Genomic DNA, 13,677 nt, shown 5'->3' on the forward strand with positions numbered 1-13,677 from the left:
TTTACTCAAATCCTTCCAAATTTAGAATTCAGATATGGATGAAAACCACATAATATGTAATAACCATGTTTTATTGCTACACCGACACACCTCTTTACCTTTCCACTCTTCTGCCGAAACGTACGCTTTTAATCACGTGGACCACGTGATCACCCTGGTACGAAAAGAAAATAAAGACATATCTTCAGAAATAGATAAATCAGTTCCCCGCAAAAATACCGGGAAGCTTCTTATCCGCACGCGCCTCTAAGCCAATTATTTTAAGAGTTGACATTCATACACCCTCGTAGCGCGTACCGCTCTAATTCCAGATTTTTAAATAGTAGTACCCACCGGGGTTCGCTAATCTTACGCCGCTGTTTCTTACATTCATCCTCAGCCGCACCCTCGCTACCAAAACTCATAATGCTATCCCTCCACCGACGCTACGCCTACTTGTACTTTTTACGTCAAAATACCTTCCTTTTTTTTTTTCAATTTTACCGTTTGGTTGCTGAGAAAATAACAAAATTTGATGGAAAATTTCATTTTGTCTTGCATGGGATTCTTTTTATATTTATGAGACCTTTAAAATAAAATTCAAATATCATTTTCTTTAAAAAAACAAATTCAAATTCAAATTTCAATTTCTTACTTTCCCACTTTATTTTAAAAAAAATTGATATTTTCCCCTATTTTCTCAGACACCAACCACAATTAATTAAATTTACATTTCGTAAAAACTAGATTATATATATTTTGTGGATACACTTACAATGGTTAAAAGTTTTAACCTTTTATAACATTACATTTCTGTACCTGGAAAAAAAAAAAAAGAAAAAGAATTGCCAAAGAGATTAAACGCCGTCGGAAATTCACTCAATCAACATCCTCACCCGACGATGATGAAACCGACGCCGGCGACGATAACGTCGTGTTCTTACAAAACCCAGAATTTTTACCATCGTTGGCTTCTCGTTTTTCCACGACGAAATGACCCAAAGAATCCACAGTTTCCACCAAGTTCTCGTCGCATAGAAACTCGTCACTAAAAAGACTTTCAACGTCCCTTTCGAAATCATGCACGAAAACATGCGTTTCCCTCCCTCGTTTCTTGCTCCTCGCCAACACTCCCGCCGTAAAAATCGGAGCCATCCTCCCCGGAGCATCGGGAAAGTACCCACGTGGACCGTCAATCAAGATCACGTCCCAGCTTAAATCGTAAATATGGTTCGGCATGTCGTTGATGGCAAGCTTACAATCGGAAAACAAGAGGTTTTGAACCGGTCTACATTCGTCACCGACATGGGATTTTGCCGTTGACAACAAGCGCGACATTTGACTCACTTTGGTACCGTACTGTATATCATACGCTTCGATTTCCGGGTGACTCCGCTCGAATGAAGAAACCAAGTACTCACTCTCGTCGAGAAACACGGTGTGGCCGAGGATATTAAGCGAATGCCAGAGGAGAGATTCATGGGTAAGACCGAATACAAGGAACCGACAAGGTGAGGAAGGACAGTTATGAAGAGCAGAAGCAATGACGGATAGTTCAGAAGACGACATGTGATGGGTAGTAGAGTTGGCCGCCGCGGTTGAAGCATAATGGAGGAGCGCGGCGGTTACGGAGGAAGGGAGGGAAGAAGAAGCGGCGGTGGAAAGAGAAGGTGTGACGGAATTCGAAATGGAAGTGGTGGTGAAGAGTGTTAAAGAGAAAGCTAAAGCGAAAAAAGTGATGAAGAACAAGAGGAAAAAACGGTGAGGGGAAGAAGTGGGTTTGTGGATTGAAGGGTGGAGAAGAATGAGTTTAGTATTAGGGTTGCCGGCGTTCTTCATATTTTTGCTCGCCGTGGGTTGTTCTTTTTTCAGTTGGGGGGTGTTATTTTTGAAGGGAAAGAAGGCGGAGGAATCACGGAGAAAATTGTGAGGAAGTACTGACCCCAAAGCACGAATCCCGAAGGGAAAGTGAAAGGGATTGACTGAGAGAATAAGGAAATAGTAATGGGGGGGGAGGGAAAGAGCTGGGGTGTTTTTATTGGAAGAAGGAAAGGAAAGGAAAGGAAAGGGAAAATGGTGGTGGAGCCGGTGACTATGGTGAAAACTGAAAACACTTAAAAAAGGGGTTGTCGTCGCTGTTGTCTGTTCTTAATTAATCACGTAAAAAACGGAAGAGAGAGAGGGTTTATTAATTGGTTAAAATATGACTACAGTCCCCGTACTTTCCAAAAATTAGTAATGTAGTCCCTCTACTTTTTAGATTTCAAAATTCAGCTCTAGCTGTAAATACTGCTAAATTTATAGTTGTGACATTTTAAAATTATGTGGAGTGAGTCTCCCATTGGCATGGGTATTATTGTTAATGCAGAAAGATGTAGATTCGAATACGCTGAAGCTCATTATCCTCTAATTTATGGGTTGAAAAATAGTTATAGTTAGTTCTAGACATTATATTAAAAGAAACAGATTAGTCAGGACTTACTCGTTTTCTTTTGTTTGTTTCGAGAAAAAAAAATGGTAATTGTAAATTTTCTTATTTTACTTGTTACAAAAGAGTAAAACATTTTACAAAAGCTTTCCCGTGTAAGTTGATTTCACAAAATCACGTAATCATTTTTTCTCATTTTTCATGCCATAAGTTGATTTAATTGCATGAATTTTGTTTCATGCCATTTTCATGCCCTTTTGCTTCTTCTTTTTTTCATTTTATTTTATTAAATTTAGGTAATTTGATTTATATTTTTCATGCCATTTGCTTCTTTTTTTCTATTATCAAAGTTTTAAATCTCAAATTAATTATGAAAATAGAATCTCGATAATATTGTATTTGTTTCATTTGAAACTTCATTTGGAAAATTATTTAAGAAAAATTTATCAAACAAAATTATTTTATACAGAATCGTTTAAGCACCAAAAATATCAAAATTAAAAAAATAATACAATTTGTAACATTCCCAATATCCCCAATTTGTAACAATGTTAAATCGAGAGTAAATAAGTTAAAATTGAAGAAGAAAAAACGAGTTAAATATAGATATAGATATTTTATTTTTAAAATTGGAAGTCTAAATTCAACTCATATTTTAAGTAAGTCTAAATTTTTTATCTAAACCCAATTTTTATTCTAATGATTTTTATCTAAACCTTCTCAAATTTCAAACAAATCTTCGAATGACACTTGAACAAGTATATGCTACAAAATTAAGGCTGCGTGGAAATTTAGAGACAACAAATAAAACCAAAATAGAGGGACTAAATTCAGAATTAAACCTTTATGGTGACAAGGTTGTAGACAAAATTTTCTCCATTTTTTGAAATTTGAATGGGTCTGTAATTATTAATAGAGGGTTTAAATCTGCAAAAAGAGCTTGTGAAATAGACAGTAGTAATTGATGGGGGATGTTGGAATAGCCAAAGTAATAAAAAAAAGTATGCATTTATGAGTTTATGACACACATAAGGAACTACCTTTTTTTTCTTTTAATTTTTGAAATTGATGAACTTTCTGTACTCTACTTTATTTTTCTTTTTACCAATAATAATAATAATGAGTTTGGAGATTTGGGTTTTACCTAAGTTCAGCTATATAATAATAAATGTTTCGGATGTTCGAGTCTCATCATGTGTAATTGTGATGTATATGTTTCTAGTCTTATCTTATGTATATGTCATGTGTGGGCTTTGATAGGTTCTTCCCATTATAATTCGATTTTTGTCAATTCTTTGTTTACTATATTTTATGTTGATTTAATTCTATATTATAATTAGTCGAATATCCTCTATTACCCGAGATAATCAAATATTCTCCTACCCACAAATACTTTATAAATTTACATAGAGATGAGTAAAACTCGATTCGTGTTTCAAGTTCAAACCGAATTGAATTTTACAATTTGAATAATTAAAATAATTCAAAAAATGGTCTCTCTCTCAACAAAAATTACAAAAAAATCAAATTAATTTTCAAAAATTAAAATATTTATAAATATTCCAAAATTTATATTTTTAAAAAGTTCTAAAATATATATAAAAAAGTTAAAAAATTAAAATTTTCTAAAATAGTAATTTTGGGACCTAAATAGGTTAATTAATGATTCGAGTTTATCGTACTAAAATTTTTCTTTTTTTTTATTTTTTGCTTTAAAAAGTTTTCAAATATATAGTTTCAAATTTATGTGATCTAGCGTGGAATTAGTTATACTATAACAAAATTTAATTTGACAAGTTAAATTTTTCAATTTAACTCGAACAATTTCACTTAACTCAATTCAAAAAATTTCAAATCAAATTAAAATAATAAAATAAAACTCATCGACTTAAATTTTTTTCACTCGATTGGATAAAATGCTTACCTATTTGCATATATGAAGTCAATGAGAGGGTTTAAAAGAAAATTCATGAAATATGAAACCAAAAAGTTTGGTTTTACGGTTGTGCCATTGACTACAACAGTTAGGCATGGTTTTGTAGTCTTAACTATGATTTGTCGTGTATTTACTCCGTGTTTTACGGGATTTTCTGTTATGGTTGTTACCACAAGCTTCCTCGAGCCTTCAGTTTCTTACATCCTTTACTAATGTCCTCTAATTAGGGATGAAAAAGAAAACCCTAATCGAGAGTTTTGAGATAAGATTTCATTTGATTAACATCCGAGCTTTTATTAATTAAATTTGGGTTCTTCGGGAATGATTTTGATTCGGATTTAAACTAAAAAATTATAATGAAATTCGAATTGAAGTCAATTGCGTGTAAAAATTCAATAAGTACAAAATAAATTATACAATATCCAATGAACCTATAATCTAATTTCGAGAGAAATTATGAACTCCACTTGAATGAAATCGGTTATTGAAAAGAGGAAGCAAAGAAGCTCAAAAAATCTCATAATCCTTCGATGGATGCCATCATCGAAACACAATAACATCAAGACAAAGCCATTGGTTTCGTTCTACTTTAGTCATCAGACTTTTCGAAATCAAATATTTTGGTCACTCTCGTGTTAAATGAGTGCGGGAAGCTAATGTGAGCTTTTATTTATTGGTCTAATAAGAAAATTAGTCCACTAATATTGACACAGTCTATCATTCTGATCATAAATATAACATATTCAATAAACTTAGTCCTTACTATTTAAAAAATTTATCAATTTAGTTCGAATTCTAAAAAATTCAAAAAGAACAATGGAATTCTTAATTTAGAGTGAGTTTGGATGAGCAATGCATTTACTTGCGGTCAGTGTAAAAATAATGATGACGGTGAGCTTAGGTACTGTAATGATACTGTAATAAAAGATAGAAAGTAAGCTAAACGCACCGCACATCCGAACTCACCATTAATCAATTAATAGTTGAGTAACTAAAAAGGACTTGAATCTTTTATAATAATAATAATAATAATAATAATAATAATAATAATAAAAGACTTGAATGTCAATTAAATAGATATTTTATAACAATTAACCTTAATTAAATTTGAAATTCGAATATCCATATTTATAATTTTTATCGTGTTAATTTTAAGGAAAAGAATTTAAACACATTTGACGTGTAATTATTTAATTGGTGTACTGCAAAATTAGAAATAAATAAATAAAATACACGTGAAGCGTAATCTACCTTTGAAGCAATGTATTAAAGAAAAGTAGAAAAAGCCCCACGACAATTAAAAGATATATTAAAAAACATTTTTTTCAAAATTAAAACTAATTTAAAAAGAAAATCCAAAATGTGCCGACAAAATCTGAGATACTTCTAATTGCATTACAACGAGATATTTCAATAAATACCTCATTTATTTATTTATTTATTATTTTAGTTATGAAAAACAAATATTTTATAAATTTTTCTCACCACATCATTTACAGTTCCTTTTCAATTATTTAATGATATTTTAGTAATTTTTTTCATATTATTAACACATAAATTTGGTAATTTTTTTACTTTGAACCTCGAACTCCGAACTTAGAACCTTGAATCCTAAACTCCGAACCTGAATCTTGAACCCTAAACTCCAAAATCGAACCTCGAACTCGAATAATGAACCTTGAGCCTTGAACTCAAGTTTTGAGATTTAGAGAGTTTGGGGTTTAAATTTTGATGTACAGAGTAAAAAAAATTATCAAAATTATGTGTCAATAATATAAAAAATTACTAAAATATTATTAAATAATTAAAAATAATTATGAATGATACGGTGGAAGGGTTCATAAAATAATTTCTCCATCGAATCTTTATTTTTTTCATTTTTTTAATTAAAACCGAACATATTTATATATAAAAAAGTGTTAACAAGTATATTTAGAATTTAAAATAGATATAAAATATGGGTTTTAATATATTAAAATATGAATTTATATTTTGTATACAATATTAGGGGCGGAGATAGGAGTAATACAGATGGAACCAAAGTGTCAAATGATGTTTGATAAAAATTTTAATCATCGCTCTGCTTAAATCAATACAAATATGGGTTAATATTTAATACACAAAAAGTTTTTATTTTTATTTTTTAAATATTTATAAATCTAAAATTGTATAAAACATTTTAAAAGTTTTTGTTAAAATTATTACAACTCAATTAAGCACTAAACACAGGGATTAATGATAGCAAAAATAAGACATCGTGTTTGAAAAAGTTTTGTATTGATTAAGGAAAAGTTGAAACTAAATAATAATGGTTGGCATTTGATGACCTTTTTGAAAAAGGTGTAGGCAACTTACCCTACACCACTTCCATTTTTCAGTCTTTTAATCCAATAATATATTAAATAAATTTGAAAATTCTATAATAAATAAATACACTTTAGTGATCTTTTATTTTATTTTTATTTTTATTTTTATTTTTAAATTAATAAAGACATTCTTTAAACTTTAATTAGTTGTAAAAAGTGGAATTTGGGCACTAAAGCTGAAAAAGTTCTCCTTGATTTCTTCGAGGGTTAATATAATTTTTAGTCCCCGAATTTAATAATTAGGTCCGTTTTAGTACATATATTTTTTTGGTTCACTTTAGTATTTAAAATTGACAAGTCCGTTATGGTCATTGAACTTGACAGTTATAAAAAATTGATGATGTGTCACTTTGAGATTATAACATATCATCAACTGAAAATTTTAAAAATGTAATAAAAATCTAAGTGATGATGTGGCACAGTATCATAGTACCACATCAGGTGTTGATGGAATCCAAGTTTAAAGCCCAAAATGGTTTTATTTGCGAGGTTTGGGTACAAAAGTGGACCAAAATATACAAATACCAACGCCTAAGAGTTTACTAATCCATTACTCAATATATAGAGAGCTAAAATAGGATTGTTAGGCCCATTAACCCTTAAGCTCAAGTGGTTAAGGAATTAAAGAAATCTGAAGGCCCAAAGCCTAGATCTCGTTAAGCCCAACTCAGCATTTCTGCTGAGTCCAAGGATGGCCTTTTGTACCCTAGCTCAGAGGTGACCCACTTTATGAGGTCTAAGACAGCCCATGCAGAAACCCGAGTCAGGAAACCCATCTACATCGACCCATCTTTTAGAAGGATCATGTCTGCCATTCATCAACCGATTTTCAACTCAATTAAAAAATTACTGAAAACTCTATTCTTTCATAAAATAATAAATATTACTATAAAGGGTATTTTTGTTGTTTTTTATTGTACGTAAAATCTATGAAAAAAAAAAAACACATAGTAGGATTTAAACTTAAAACATCAAAATCATTTTAACCAAAATCTCATTTTCTTTTAATAAATATATTTTTGTATAGAAAAATTTCACTAATCTAGTAGTTATATAAGAGGGATTAATTAGGAAAAAAGACCATTAAATAACCTACTAAAATGCCACTAAATAGCTATATGTAAGAAGCTCCATCCTTCCCCTATATGGTCCAGATGTTTAATGTCGATTATTGATTCATCTTCAACAGCATATAGATGAATGATTCGACATATTCCAAGCTTTTCAAAGCTTATGGACGACAATAGTCTGTTCGTCGAGTGGCAGACATGGCGGTATTGGATATGTCGATGTTGCCCTGTAACCGGAGAGTTTCGATAAAGATTGATGACTGGATTGTTGGTCATGGTGGACGGATTTTCGATGAAGGGGTAGTCATTGGTCTAAATTATCAGCAAGAAATTACCAGACACTGAAACATGGGCTTCTTAAATGTCGTTCATGGAACATGCAAATCTTAAATGTTGAAAAAAGTGTAGCCATTGTTGTCCAAACTAAACTATTCTATAACAGTAATGTAAAAAAGCACTCTAAATATTAATATTTAGATACAAACTACAGGTAATATGGTTTACTGCAATGGCATTACTGATTCTACCTAAGCTACTGTTGCCCTGTTTTAACACGCTCACGATTTCGTGTATAAGTTGTACATGGCAATGGCAAATGACCAAAAGGGAGATCGAGAATACTTGTTTCATCTGTATATCAAAGAAAGAATCATGCCATCAATTTGATGCCCCGAGATCGCGATCATCTCTGGATATTGGCATCATGTCAACTTTCAATCGAACGTTTTATCTGCAGGGCAGCTCGAACAACGTTTCCCCTTGTAATGATCCCGACCTTCGAGATGTAAATAGATATCGATTAAAATCATCCCAAGCTAATATGAATCCGATAGGCTAATTGTAAGAGAGAACATATAAACATGACAGAAAAGTTCTTACTAGTTTGCCATCAATATCTACCACGGGTAGTCGGCGATATTTGGTCTCGAGCAATAGCCTGATATGAAAAACATCGAATTAAGAACATCTAGATAACGAGACAAATGGGTTTGATGCATTAGGAAAAGCGGAGAAAAAGAATACCTAGCAGCATCTTCCAGGTTTGTTGTTTCACGAACAACGAGCGGTGAAGGTGTCATCAAGTCTCCGACCACTTTTCCGTTATTTTTGTTCATTAATTTCTGTATTTCATTGAATGTCTGCATAACAACCCGGAATTAGAAAAAAGGCAACAATTGTGCCACAAAATTCACGATCTAGACCTCTTTTGCCTGAAACCCAGCATTCGATATACAAAAAAGGAAATCAAAACAAAACGGCAGGAAAACGGACAATGTGAACATGCTCAGAGGCAAGCACCATATGCTGTTAAGTAAACTTATCGAGTTTGTGACAGAATTTAGCATCTGAATATTGATAATTTAAGACATTATAGATAAACTTCAAGCAAAACTGAAGAATCAGAAAGAGAATGCTTACGTACTTTCCAAGAACTATCAACATTAGGAAACAAGGTTGTGTCATTTTGACTGCTACCTGATAGTTCAAAAACAGAACGAGTAAGTAGCCATTTCAGAACTATTGCAAGGGAAACCAAATATAGAACCAAGGTGGCAAAACTCCATAGCTCGTTACATCAATAACGAACAACAAAATAACACAAACGGAAAAAATATATCATTGATGTATCATCGAGCTTGCATGTGGATACTAGATGGAAATAAACTAAGAAAGGGAAACCAATCCGTCAAAACTCCGAAGTAGGTGTAGCATTCACCTCTAATTCCAATTTCTGAGGTGCTCCGATTTCTTAACACTTTATAAATATGCATGCTAGAAAACACTACTCTAAGCAAGCCTTGTACACATTTTGTTATGAAGCATCAAAAGCAGCTAATGTCATTTACCTAGGCAAGGAAAGTTATCGATAAAACAGAGTTCATGAATAATAATGACTTTAAACTCACGGTGTATGTATCCGAATACCAATCACTCGTAATGAAAAGATGTTAGAAACTGATATCAGTAAATTTCTTTCACAGCGATTTGAAATAAACTTCAATAATCCACTAGCAATTGCAAAGATGAAAAAGCCTATTTCAATGATCTATCACTAAAGAAATGTTAGGATGAAAACAATCTATCTGCTTTCGTCCTTAAATAAAACTCAAACAAACAAGGAAGGGAAAACACCAAATCAACCCGAGAAATTCAAAGTTTCCAATCAGTTTCATAATCATCTTATAAACTTACCTGAAATCGAGTCGAGTGCCAACAAATCATAATCGGAAACAACGCCAACCTGCAATAGGGGAACCGGTCAGTACAATGAAGAAGGCAATAGCTCAAAATTCCCAATCCCGGACGGGTTATAGACCAGAAAAACCATCTTTCTCACCACAAAACAAATCGATATCGAACAAGATCATGATCATCAAGTAAAGAAACAGCAAATTTGTGCATTCATGTACCAAATCAACATGTATGATTCTCAGCAAAAGTAAAACAAACAAGATCTTAAGTCCATATGTGAGGTAAAAAGTATGGGATCTGGTAACATTTTCTGAAAATAAAACCCAAATTATATAAATGATGAAACAGTAATTAAAGAAGTTACCAAATTCCAGTCATCATCGATCACTGGGAAACCAGTAACTCTCTTCTCCACAAGTGCCTCCAATGCTGCAATTACAGAATTTAAGTGCAAAATTAGACCCAAAAATGGTAATGATCAAATCATCACCAGCTAATACCTTCATCCACACTTGTTGTAGCTTTGACAACATGTAAATCCTCTTTCCTGGTCATAAAATCACCCACGGTATAATTTCCATTTCTTGACTACAAAAGAACCAAAAACCAGTAAAAAAAACAACAACAATCTCTTTAAATAAAAGAAAAAAAAACCCAAAAAGAAAATAAGGGGGGGGGGGGAAAGGGATACGGGAACAGAGTTGGTGATGAGTCCAGCAGCAAGACGAAAAGAGCCATCTTTGGGTTTGGGGAGAGACAAGCAGGGTGCCAGTGCCACTTTATGGGAATAATGGTACATGGAGACAATGCAGGGTTGCTTAGAATGAAGAAAGGAATTGAAAGAAGGGAATAGCTTCAGGGTTTGAGAATTAACGAAAGAAATGGAACCCATTTTCGTTAAAAACACAACCTTTTCCCCCAAAAAACAAAAGAAAGATCCTAGCTGTATGTTAATGCTATGACGATTGTTTATGATAAACAAAAAAAGGGGGGGAAAGGGAGGTTTGGGTATTGAATAAACAGTGGGGAAATTGAGAAGTGGATATTGAAAGAAGGAGAACAACGAAAGGGGGTGATCAGATGTTACTTGTTCCGCTGAAACAGGAGACTTGGAAAGTGAGAGGAAAGTGAGAAATGGTCGGCTCATTAATGGGTGAGTTTGCTGCTTGTTCTTTCTTGGAGTCCCCACAGCCACGAGCCAATGATGCATTTGTCCATGCTTGTGGATATATTCGGTGCTTCGCAAGAAAATTGAGGCTCAACTTCGAAGGGGGTTGGTAGGTAAACTATCCTTTTCTCATTTACTCGAAATAGAAAAATGAGGAGTTTATATGATTTGGATTTTATGTTTTAATGGGTTTAACTTAACATGTTGTACTTCTAATCCTAATAAGAGTTAATAAGAGGTTGTAGTGGGTTATGACGGCTCATTCGAGTGTGAAAAGTCATAAGAAGGTTAAGATAATTAAAATTTAAATCGAGGGTTGAATAGGCGATTGGCGAATAAAGAGTTAGAGCTTTTATTTTTAAGAAGAGGAAGTGTCTTGGCCTATTTTTTAATGCTCGAAAGACTTTAAGGGTTTTTTTTTAAATAATTCTTTGAGGTGTCATGTGTCACCCACATATTAGTTTTGGATTCCTTACAAATTAGTTGGCCTTCGACTTAAGCTGTCATATCTATAGGTGTTCATCGGTTGAGCCTAGGCATGATATTAGCACTTGCCTAAGCTTAGTTTGGCTCGAAATATAACTTAAAATTTTATCCAAACCTGCTTATATTTGTAAATAGTTAACCCAATCTTATATTCGTTCCGCCCATATTGTTTAATTTTTTTTAAATATATTTATTTATTTAAAATTTTATATATAATCTCTTAACATTTTTTTAATGTTTACATTATAATAATATTATATACTATTTAATTTTTATGTGTTATAATAACATTATTTATTTGTAATTATCGTATTATTACGATTGGGTGTATAGTTGGGTTATGCTATGGAATTGAGTGATCCGATTTAAATGAGTTGCAGGGATGAATTCGTTTATTAGAGTCGAATCTTTCTCACTCGCAAAGCTATCCAATGAATTAAATCATAGGATTTGTTCTTGAAGTTATTTAATTAACAAACGTTAATTGTCGGATTATTCCCGCAATTTATTTATGACTAAAGAAAGATAGATGGTGTGAGGCTGTTCCTCCATCACTTTTACTAGCTTATCATTGAGCGAGAAAGTATTTGCAGTCTATGATCAATTCCGAAGCTGCAACTGCAACTGATGTCATGCATGAGGCTAGAGACATGTTCATGGGCAATGCTACCTGCTTAAGTCCAATGGCTTACCTGAATTTTAGGATGATTTAGATAAAAATATTAAGATCAAAACATGGGATTGAACAAAAAATTATGCCCGTTTTAAATAAGTGTTGAGCTTGTACTTGAACATTCAAGGCTTGAGCCCAACCCGTGTTTTAAATTTTTAATGTTTTATATTATGTTATTTTTATATATTATGCAATTTATTACATGTAAAAATTAAATCTATAGTCATATATAATACTACTATACGAAAACATTAAAAAATGTTAAGATGACTATTTTAATAAAAATATAAAACTACTAAATGTTAAATTAAAAATAATATAAATATTTTAAAATTTTAAAATAATATGGATGAACCTGAAATAAGCTTAGGTTAACCATTTACAAATATAGATGGATTTGAACAAAATTTTAAGCTAATATTTCGAGTTGAGCCAAGCTTAGGTGTTAGTATCTTATTTAGGCTCAGTCCATGAATACCTCTACCGATGCTGAAACTTTCATCCGATCAATTTATTCTAACTTTTATCGTTATTTAAGTTTTGTTTACTCATTTTTGCAACAATTTTAGAACCCTTTTTATTTATTTCACAAGTTTGAAAAAGCTTTGATCTCTTTATATTGTTGGACCTTTCTACTCGATTTTGATGTGTTGTTAAGATATTATTATGTGATATTATCTTTTAGGAATATTTAAATATATTATATATATTTAAGAATATGTTTAGAAATATTATATATATATATTTCTTAGCTCTACGTGACTGTTATGGTATAATTATGAGGTATTCTCTTGAAGTCTATGAATAAGATTGAAAGAGATTATCCTATTATACTCATATGTTTTTAGGTGTAACATATTTTATTTTGGTGGATTCAACACCCATCAATAATAATAATAATAATAATAATAATAATAATAATAATAACATTTTGCATAATTATCCAAACAGAAGAAAAATATTTTTGTTCAAAAAATCATTTTATTTTTGTAAATCACTTCACGAATGTTGTTTTTAGTAAAATAAACACATCCTAATTAAAAATGTGAATATCGAGTAATTTATCAAATAATTATATTTTATTAAAGGGTAAACTACAAAAATAGTCACTTTTGTTTACTTCATATTACATTTTAGTCACTTATGTTTAAAATATTACGTTTTAGTCACTTACGTTATCGTTTTTTTACAAAGTAGTCACTCTACATTAAACTTCGTTAACTCCCTAATGGCAGTCCAAATGAGTCTAAATTGGCAATTAAAACCCATTTGGACTCCCACATAGGACTATCATTAGGGAGATAATGGGGTTTAACGGTAAAGTGATCACTTAGTAACAAAACGATAATGTAAGTGACTAAAACGTAACATTTCAAAC

General features: G+C 31.8%; 2 protein-coding genes across 2 annotated transcripts; both read right to left on the reverse strand.

The window, feature by feature from the left end:
* Window positions 1-696: 696 nt before the first annotated feature.
* On the reverse strand, window positions 697-2,169 carry LOC105795232 (protein IRX15-LIKE). Its single transcript, XM_012624759.2, has one exon. The coding sequence runs from the start codon at window positions 1,816-1,818 to the stop codon at window positions 859-861; it is 960 nt and encodes a 319-aa protein (XP_012480213.1). The 5' UTR covers window positions 1,819-2,169; the 3' UTR covers window positions 697-858.
* Window positions 2,170-8,133: 5,964 nt separating this feature from the next.
* LOC105795233 (CBS domain-containing protein CBSX2, chloroplastic) lies at window positions 8,134-11,184 on the reverse strand. Its single transcript, XM_052628686.1, has 8 exons — window positions 10,664-11,184; window positions 10,473-10,560; window positions 10,337-10,401; window positions 9,973-10,021; window positions 9,203-9,255; window positions 8,803-8,918; window positions 8,659-8,716; window positions 8,134-8,554 (listed from the first exon to the last, which is right to left on the reverse strand). Exons 1-8 carry the CDS (start codon window positions 11,180-11,182, stop codon window positions 8,486-8,488), a joined length of 1,017 nt encoding a protein of 338 aa, XP_052484646.1. The 5' UTR covers window positions 11,183-11,184; the 3' UTR covers window positions 8,134-8,485.
* Between the last annotated feature and the right edge of the window lie 2,493 nt (window positions 11,185-13,677).

The sequence above is a fragment of the Gossypium raimondii genome, chromosome 3 (assembly GCF_025698545.1).
Source record: "Gossypium raimondii isolate GPD5lz chromosome 3, ASM2569854v1, whole genome shotgun sequence".
Taxonomy (NCBI): Eukaryota; Viridiplantae; Streptophyta; class Magnoliopsida; order Malvales; family Malvaceae; genus Gossypium; species Gossypium raimondii.

Bases quoted from the DNA above. Each gene is read 5' to 3' on its own strand.
- LOC105795232 (XM_012624759.2), bottom strand. From the start codon at position 1,818: ATGAAGAACGCCGGCAACCCTAATACTAAACTCATTCTTCTCCACCCT.
- LOC105795233 (XM_052628686.1), bottom strand. From the start codon at position 11,182: ATGCATCATTGGCTCGTGGCTGTGGGGACTCCAAGAAAGAACAAGCAG. The intron at 9,256-9,972 runs GTAAGTTTATAA...TTGAACTATCAG, and splicing joins GGCACTCGACTCGATTTCAG to GTAGCAGTCAAAATGACACA. The intron at 8,919-9,202 runs GTACGTAAGCAT...GTTGTTATGCAG, and splicing joins ATGTTGATAGTTCTTGGAAA to ACATTCAATGAAATACAGAA.